At 40.7% G+C, this 9,407-nt stretch overlaps 1 protein-coding gene across 3 annotated transcripts; it reads left to right on the plus strand.

The window, feature by feature from the left end:
* The first annotated feature begins 268 nt into the window (after nt 1-268).
* On the plus strand, nt 269-8,889 carry rab5ab (RAB5A, member RAS oncogene family, b). 3 transcript variants are annotated; one of them, XM_071470114.1, is made up of 6 exons: nt 269-456; nt 1,795-2,021; nt 2,995-3,146; nt 4,425-4,547; nt 4,806-4,899; nt 6,839-8,889. In XM_071470114.1, exons 2-6 carry the CDS (start codon nt 1,856-1,858, stop codon nt 6,952-6,954), a joined length of 651 nt encoding a protein of 216 aa, XP_071326215.1. In that variant the 5' UTR covers nt 269-456; nt 1,795-1,855; the 3' UTR covers nt 6,955-8,889. The 3 variants fall into 3 exon arrangements, with proteins under 3 accessions (XP_071326215.1, XP_071326217.1, XP_071326216.1); XM_071470115.1 differs by lacking the exon at nt 269-456 and adding an exon at nt 1,257-1,398; XM_071470116.1 differs by lacking the exon at nt 4,425-4,547 and having other exon boundaries at nt 285-456.
* Nucleotides 8,890-9,407: the final 518 nt, after the last annotated feature.

Raw genomic sequence — 9,407 nt, forward strand, 5'->3', positions numbered from 1 at the left:
AGTTCCGTTGCCAGGCAACAACAGATCGTCCTTTTAACGTCTCTGGGTCAGTTCAATTCAAAATACTATCACATTGTTTTTGAAAATAGTTTTCAGCTGAATATAAAATTATTGCTGTGGCAGTTACTTTAATTTTTTAAGTATTTATAGCTGTGTCTGTAGTTATTTGAAAATATATTTGTATCAGTAAATTGGGAATAAATGCTTGTTTATGATTGGTCCGTCGGGCTGATACGTAGGCGGATTGTCAATTCTAGTCATACGATCTGTCATCATCCTTCGTACAATGCGAAAAGGGAAGTTGAAAGAAGTGGGAGAGGGACATCGCAGAGCCTTATGAAATCTAACGTTACAGTTACAGGCTGGGTACTGGACACACTCTGAACAGACACTGAAGTGCCGCAAATATTGTCCTGGAGACGACATTCACATTAACTAGCAGCCTTTTTTTGGCAGGTGAGTAGCTAATATTAGCGTTAGCTAGATGGCTAATGGCTATCCAGAGGGCTCCTCCCGATGCGGGTGAAGCTAAACAACGTTAGCCAGCCCAGTGTCTATTATCTGGCTAGCTAACGTTAGCCAACCGATAATGGAAGGGCCAAGCTAGTTAGCATAGTGAGTTAACGTTGTTCGGCTGGTGAATCCGAATGAGTCATCATGTTTAGATTATTAGCACCTTGATGTGTGAAATAACAAATACCCACGACCCTGTTTAGTCCACTGATTGATTAGGTAGGTCACTGATTTAACGTCATGCAGCTAACGTTAGCTAGCTGTCACTAGCTGTACACACCCAAACCTACATCATCTGTGTTTTGGCTTTCTCAAACGGTACATATATGTGTGTCAGATCTAAGTAGCGGGTATAAGCTTGGTGTGTAAGATGCTGTCTAGATTGAAACTAGCGTTATAGAGGTTAGATTACGCTGTAATACAGACAAAGATTGGTTTTGGGCTAGCTGCTGCTAACGCTAACAGTCGTTACTCTGCTAATTCGAGCCAGTCAGCAACAACATAACAGGTTATTTGTGGTTAACTATGTGTCGTAACGCGATTTCGACGAAGTTGAAAGCAATTATTTTTGGACTGATACTCTGTCTTTACTTGTTGGTGATAAATATAAGACGATATGTCCCAGTAACAGAGATCTGTTGTTAACTGGGTGATATGGTTGATGTTGTTATTCACCTTTAGTCTACAGACCCGTGCATGGAAAACATTTTCCCACATATGTGCCCAGACTCGTGTCATTACTAATCCCCTTTGTAACACTCTGTCTCGTATAACTTAAAGCTACAAGCGGGAGTTACCAGAGGATTTCAGATCAGATTTTCACAGCTACACCACTTGGTCAACTTTTTTATGTCATTTCTAGAAGTTGAACTTAACATGTCACAGGTGAGAAACCTTGGTAGCTTTGGAAGCCGAAGTTCAGATACTCTTAGGCTTCCTAAATGTTGTGGTTACTGTCAGGTGGAAAATTGACTTTCCCTGTCAAACTAGTATGTTTTTGCTATACCTGTTTTACTTATTTTCTCAGCCAGTTATTATGGCACGCAAACAACTATTGTTTGGCGAGGAAAGGCTGTGTGGCTGGTAATTTGAAACTTTTGTTGTCGCGGTGTCTGTAGTGAACTACAGTAAATTTCCCTCCATGGTCACTGTTATATTTGTAATTCAGGCCTTTGGGACTGGACTGCTTGTTTTAAAAGAAACATGTTTTGTTGTTTGAATCTTGTTTGAATATTTTTTTAATGTGACAGCGACATGCTTTCTGTTCTTTCTCCTGTACAGGTATTTTCTGAAGTTTTTCACAGTACGCCAGTGTCCAGAGGAAGAGAGCAGACGGTGTGACATGGCAAGTAGAGGCGGAGCTACACGGCCCAATGGGCCAAACACAGGCAACAAGATTTGTCAGTTCAAACTTGTGCTTTTAGGAGAGTCAGCGGTGGGGAAATCAAGTCTCGTACTTCGTTTCGTCAAGGGACAGTTTCACGAATTCCAAGAGAGCACAATCGGAGGTATGCATCTTCTCTGTGAACACACCAGTAACACTGCATGCAAGGATCAATATTACAGACTTGCTTTTATTTAAATTCTTGCTATGGCGAGACTTGCAATGAATCACACAACTGGAATGAGCAGTGAATCCTTAGATCATGTTCATAATGGTACAAAGAAATAGCTGAGAGTCATATTTCCTGAACCGTAAATGGATTTGAAAAAAAAAAAAAATTGTGTCAATAAAATCTGTGATGTCAGAGTAAAGGTAATATCACTAAGAGCAGAGGAAATTGGTAGTAAGGTTGCTCATCACATTTAAATAACATGGTGGCAAACAGTATTGGATTCAGTGGAGAAGAAGAGGAAATGAAGAGAGGGCTTTTCAGTTTACAGCTGAAGATGGATAAGAACAGTCACCTGTAGGAAGAATCAGGTGAATTCCCAGCCATCCACCCTTAGTTCCTGGTCCAGTGGTCTCTGTGAGGTTAAAACAGTTGGTTAAAGTCTACTTAATCTTACACTTATTAGTCAGTGGCAAACATACAGATGACTGGAAATAGCATGATAAAATCTAATTCCTTCTATTCCGTTGTATTGTTATTTTCACCTCTCACTCTTATTTTTCTAACTCACCTGAGACCAAATGAAGACACCTGAACAGCCCCGATCACAGGAAATACACTCACACTTCATGATTAGGAGCAAACAAAGGTAGAAAAGTTAACTCAGCTTATCTATTCGAACATACTGGGTTTGTGATTTGAAGGTCACTGGGTCAATACCCAGACCAGTTGGATAAGTCTGCCCTAAATAAAAATAGGTGAATTCCACCCTGCTTCATACCAGCATCCGTCCAGATTTTGTATGTTCTGTATAAAAGGTGTCTGATATTACTTGGACCCCTACTTAAACCTCACAGAAACACATTTAGTGCAGCTCAGTTGCTATAGGCCCATTTGTCATTGGCTCCTCTGCTCTGTGCCCCTGCAGCTGCCTTCCTGACTCAGACAGTATGTTTGGACGACACAACAGTCAAGTTTGAAATCTGGGACACAGCTGGTCAGGAGCGCTACCACAGTCTGGCTCCCATGTACTACAGAGGTGCCCAGGCAGCCATCGTGGTGTATGATATAACAAATGAGGTGAGTCAGGTGCCAGGTTTTCATGTCATGTGGTGGTTGTCACCATCCCTGCTTTCACTAACAAATACCGAAACAACTTTGTTGTCAATGATGAGAGGATTGTGGGTGTTTCCATCTTTTCTTAGTCAAGCCAAAAATAGAAACTTATTTTGGTATCATGACAAATTAAGAGATGAGTCATCACTCATCAACACTGTCTTGTAGACAATGTACAGTATAAAGACGTCATATGTACATCAATCACTTGACTCTAGAAAAGCTACACATCAGGTCACTGAAACGAGTGCATGTACAATAGAGTTTTGTTTACAAAGAGGACATTTTGGACTTGGTACCTCCACATAGTCTATATATTAAACAGCAAGTGTCCACTTTTCACTGTCTTTTAGTTTCAGAAATGTTGCTTTCATCTGTAAATAGTCTTAAAAACAACAGCTGATTTAGTTATAAGCAAGCAAAGACACACACAACCCGAACAGATGCAAGGATAATGAAGCTTAATTTAAAATGTGGTCAACCCAAACATACCAGAAGAGACCAACACCAAGTGCTGGCAGCAGTTAATCAGTTAACAAGCATCCAGGGTAGAAAAGAGCTGCAATATAATAATAATGATAATAATAATGATGATAATAATGAATGTAAAGTCATAGAAACAAAGAAAAATTTTGTCATTCTTCCTCTCACCTGAAAATGCGCGTGGGACAACATGCACTAGGGTTCATTCGGATCACTTAGGCTTTGGACATGCCAACACACAGACCCAAGACCTTCCACAGTAAAATTAGACCTGACCCAACCCAATTAGACTAAGAACAGTTTGGATGTGGTACGACTTAGGTCTTGGGTCTGGTCTACATTCCTCAGAACTGAGTGGACTAGTGAAGACCTCTCATACGAAGTCCCAAGGTCCTGAACAGAGAAAATGATTTCTCCTCACAGCTCAAAGAACAGGCATGTAGCTCACATTTTTGACATTTTTTTCCTTGTGTGCAGTGCATAGCTTCTGCGTGGCTCTATAGCACAAACCTGCCTCCCATGCTGTAGCCAGTGCTGCTTTTACTGTGCCTGAGGACATTCTCATTAGCTTCATATTTCATCAGAAGCATTATTTCAATGAGACTTTACTCTGATCTTTGTTAAAACAAAGTAAAGGCCTAACCAGACATCATGGCAAGGCTCCTCTTGTCTTCATCATTCCATTACATGGGACTTATTGTTATTTTCACTAACTGAGTCACCCCTCCCCCACCCCCCACCCCATGTTTTGTTTGCCAGGAATCATTTGTACGGGCGAAGAACTGGGTTAAAGAGCTTCAGAGACAAGCCAGTCCAAATATTGTAATAGCCCTGGCTGGGAACAAGGCTGATCTCGCAAACAAGAGAGCACTGGACTTCCAGGTTTGTCTTCTTCAAATCCTTTTAAACGAACTGAGGATGTAAACAGAAGCAGAAAGACATCATTTCAAACAGGAAGTTGTGCCAGTGTCTGTTGGCGTTAACATAAACTATGAACAGGCTGATTATTATTTATGACGTTGTTTTGACAGGAGAACACATTCTCTGCGTGATCACGACCCTGTGGACCACTCCGCAAACAGTGAAGTACTTCACGTCACTTTAACTAATGGGTTCCTCCTGTTGGTTTCTCTTTCACAGGATGCACAGTCATACGCAGATGACAACAGCTTGCTTTTCATGGAAACATCAGCAAAGACCTCTATGAACGTGAACGAGATTTTCATGGCCATCGGTAAGTGTCTCTGCTGTGATACTCCTGAAGAGTTTCAAAGATAGGATGTGGGGGATTGCTTGTGATCCTACTTGACAGAACTAGTGACTAGAGCCCTGACACTCAGCTGTGTGTTATAAGTCTGGTTTATGTTCTGTCTCATGTTCTCTGCTGGAGTACCCTTGAGCAACAGGAAATGACAGTGGTTGTACAGAGCATTTCTCATGTGAAAATGTGTTATTGTACAAATGTTTAGGTTGCTTCATGTAGTTTGATATATAAATAACAGATGTGACTTTCTGATATAACTGTAAACAAGTCAACAGTCCCCAGAAATCCTTATGAGCGTCTCAGAGTTCATCACAATGTGTGTGAGATGTCGGATGTGATTTACCATTATCTGCCATTGTGAGAGACTCTATCCCAGTCACATAAAAATAAGTCAACAAAGCTTTCTATAGCCTGCTTTTGCCTCAATTCAGAGGACACAAATGGCTTACCCCTTCAATATCCCATAATACATTGCAAGGCAGTCAGTTTTTACTGGTGCTTTCAGGCTGTTCTCCTCAATACGTAATTGCTTGTACCTACCACTTTGCTGGCTGTTAAAGGGCAAGCTCTTGATGAGTGTTTTGGAAACAAAAGTGTAGTTTTTGGTCTCATCTGGGGAGGAGACACATGCACAGCTCACGCTCTGAGGGAAACTGTCCTATTTGAGGGACGCAGCCACTGAACTGGGATGCAGAACTGAAAGCTTTAGCTACATTTGCATCATATGAACTCACCAACTGTTTTTACCATAAAGGAATCAAGCAGCTTTCATGTAAAATGAGGGCTGTCAACTCACAGTATAAAATGTGCTTTGAGGTATAACCAGTGGGGCCAATACACAGTTTGTCCACCAGAGAGTGCTGCTTCCCAGTACTTATCTTTCAGATTTAACACACCTGTAATCCACCCACACAGGCGTTTCCCACTTGTCTATTCTCAACACTGTGTGAGCAGGTTCATGCTGTGCTTCATTGGCAGCTCCCTCACTCTCCAGTGGAGCTGCAACAAATTAATCAGTAAGCTGATCAACAAAAAACTGAGTGGAAACTATTTTGATAAATGATGAACACATTTTCAAGAAAGAGTTGCCAACCATTTTCTCAAATGTGGGAAGTAGACCAGGGGTCATCAGTCTTTATTACTTTCAAAGCTACTTTGACAAAATGAAAGGAGCTGAGAGCTCCTCATGTCTTATATCACTGGTTATTGTAACAAAACAGTTTAACTCAAAACCAAATCAGATCAATAGGATCATTTAACAAGTCATCAAAGTCAATATTCAAAACTCACATTTTTTACCAAAAACATCTGAAGCTCACATCAGTGTCAATTTTTGTTTAGAAAAAAAAAATCTTGAGTCATGATTCAGTCAGACCTGATAACACCATCACAAATAAACGTCCATAAAGCTGCTTAGAAATCTGAGATGTGTATATGTGTGTATTTGATTTAGTTGCACTTGGGGATTACCTGAGTGATGTTGTGTTACTTAAAGTTTGTTCTATGTGTCCATGGTTTATACAGACCATATTCTCAGAAGCTTTGGGTGAGCTACTCTAAAATGGGGGCTGAGCTATTGGTAGCTTGCGAGCCACCTGTTGGAGACCCCCTGATGATGACAAAATGATTTATCGGGAAAACAATTGATTGGTTGCAGCCCTGCTGTCCTGCCAGCTCTGTTGCACCTGAGACTGCTTACGCTATTTTCATTTCTGTTGGTTCATAGAGGAAGAAGGGTTGTTGTTGTTATGGATACTACGGACTGGGACCAGGATAAAGTAGTGTAGCGTAATAAAGTGTCTGTACATGTCATTTACTAAACGTGTCCTCGCAGGTGAAGGGTATCTACCTGGCTTATCAGATCATTTCTGCACATGTCATCACTGACCTCATTGCTGTGTCATTGCAGCAAAGAAACTACCCAAGAACGAGCCTCAAGCCACCGGAGCCAGCAGCGGGCGGAACCGGGGAGTGGACCTGACAGAGACGGCTCAGCCCACCAGCCGCCCCTGCTGCAGTAACTAACCCAGCTCTTCCTGCTCATCCGCCCCCCTCACACACACACACACGCACACATCCCCCACTCTGCCCCCACCCCACCCCCTCTCAACATCTGGACATCGGGCTCCTTTGCTCTCTGACGTCAGACCTGACCCTCAACCTCACTCCCCTGGATTAGCTAAAAGACTCTGTATAGCTGCATTTCTAATACCTTTTTTTTTTTGTTGATGTTCTTTCTTTTTTTTTTTTTTTTTTTATTTACTTTTTTTAAGAAGTGTATATCAGTATAATGGATGCATGTATCACTACAACGCCTAAAAAAACACATTTTTGTTTCTCATTAAGTTGGAAGACTAACCCCATTTAAGAAAGCTGAGCGAGTGAGAAACCCGTGAACGTGTGATTGTGTCGTGTGTGAGTTTCCAAGAGTGATTTGCTGATGAGAAGGTGTAGCCTCATTTGTCACTTCACAGGGTCGACTGGATGCGAATTGTGTTGCCTGTAATACTCTGTGTTTTAAGTTTTGCTCACAATCAGAAGAAAACCAAAATTGTTCCCATCTCGAGACGCCTGGCTTCTCAGACTGTTTGTTGTGAGGCATTGATGTGTCGAGACAGTGCCAGGAAAGGACTGTCATTCAAACTGAGAACCCTTCCCCTCCTCACATCTGTTACTCAAGAGAACATCTTCGTCCAAGGCTCCTAATGGAAAAGTGTGGAAAATAAATGTAGTACTCTCTTTTGAAAAAGCTGGACACATAAAAAAAGTATTTTGAGAATACAGATAAAAAAACAGCCTTGACACATGTCAGGCTCCCCATTATGTGCAACCAATCTGTCTCTCTCTTTTTTTTTTTTTTTCAAAGCAAAAAATATGAGTCCATCTTTAGAGCGATATGGCCTTGTCACATTGCCGTACATCACATTGAACAACAGAGCCTTCACCGTGTGGAAAACATGGGAGTTTCAGAAAGTGCAGGAACATCAGGAACCAACGTGAAACCGGCATGACAGGATATTTAAATTCAGCTTCTCCTATTCAACGAATGCTTTCATGCTGCAGCATCATCCAGTCCATCACAGAAGTCCCATGTCAGTTCTACTACAGATGCGGCTTCACAAGAAAAAAGAAAATCAACAGGAAAAACTGGCAACTGTTGAACATCCTGCTTAGTGAGTCATCTTGCAAAGACTTGAACGCACGACTAGTCCTATATTAAACTCTTGTTTTTGTTAATCCACTCTGCTTCTGTTCAGGCCAGTAGCCGACCTGCATCAATATGGGTGATCTGAATCACAGGGGAGGGGTGGTGGTGGTGGGTGGTTTTTTAGAGTAGACTTCAGACAGCACACAAACAGAAAATTGGACTACTACCCATTGTCACAAGTCTGTGGAAAAAAAAAATATACTCTAATGTTGTTATAGGGTGCAATGTTGCAATGTTGTCTTCTTCCTCCTTTACTACAGCTTGCAGAGCTCATGAGCTCACCAGGAAATTTATCTAGAGATTCCGAACAATTGTACAGTTCAATATAGGTCTGCTTTTTCTTTCTTTTCTGTTTTTTTTTTTTTATTTTTATTTTCATTCTAGACATTGTCACAAACTGGTCAAATGTTAAGCAGTGGTGGTCTTTTTAGGTATATGTAGTGTTATTAACAAAATCCCTATGTGGTGTCTTGTTACTTTTCTCAGAAATGGTCCATGGTCATGTTTGAAAGGAACTTTTATTTCATTGCACAGTGTTGATCATGTTTTAATTAATGATGACTGCCCTTCGATTTTATATGACAGACTGTATTGGACTTGCTAACCTACGGCTATAAACAGGTAGCATAATTAACCTAACTGGTGGTCTCTCTTACAGCTCAATGAATTTTAATGATGTAAAACAGCATTACTAGTGATGGGCTGATCAGTTTTGAGTGTCTGAATACAACTTAATAAATTCAATAAAGAGGTCTTTTGCTCTCAAGTGAAGTTTTGAAGTAATTTCACACAAGATTCTGTGTTTAATGAAACCAAATTTTATGATACTCACTGAATCTATTGACAACCTCCAGGTCCTTTGATCTATGACTGAGTGTAACAGTTTCAGAGTCACTCTCCACGTCAGCTGCAAGTTTTAACTAGAGCTTCGCTAAATTGTTTATCATCCAACAAGACTTAAGTCTACAGCCATGCTAATATCTCTTCAGAGGCTATACTTGGAAACAGCAGTGCTTTGAGCTGAAAGCTAACATTAGCATGCTAATATGCTCACAACGACAATATTGGCATGCAATATTTACCATGGTCACCATCTTAATTTATCGTGTTAGCATACTAGCATTGCTAATTTAAATATACCATCATAAAGTACAGCTTAGGCTCATGTAAATGTCACTAGTTTTGGTCAAGAATAAAAATTTTTGACCTGAAAGTGCTAGATGGAAAAGTTATGGGAACATGAATATGTGTACTGAAGGTAATTGTAAAT

This window comes from Trachinotus anak, unplaced genomic scaffold (assembly GCF_046630095.1).
Source record: "Trachinotus anak isolate AG129_WGS33_773 ecotype Australia unplaced genomic scaffold, CSIRO_AGI_Tana_v1 ptg000032l, whole genome shotgun sequence".
Classification (NCBI taxonomy): domain Eukaryota; kingdom Metazoa; phylum Chordata; class Actinopteri; order Carangiformes; family Carangidae; genus Trachinotus; species Trachinotus anak.

What these genes read in the sequence shown, in the direction of transcription:
- rab5ab (XM_071470114.1), top strand. Translation starts at nt 1,856, where the DNA reads ATGGCAAGTAGAGGCGGAGCTACACGGCCCAATGGGCCAAACACAGGC. An exon ending in AGAGAGCACTGGACTTCCAG is followed by an intron (nt 4,548 to 4,805) that starts GTTTGTCTTCTT and finishes TCTCTTTCACAG; the next exon opens with GATGCACAGTCATACGCAGA. An exon ending in CGAGATTTTCATGGCCATCG is followed by an intron (nt 4,900 to 6,838) that starts GTAAGTGTCTCT and finishes GTGTCATTGCAG; the next exon opens with CAAAGAAACTACCCAAGAAC.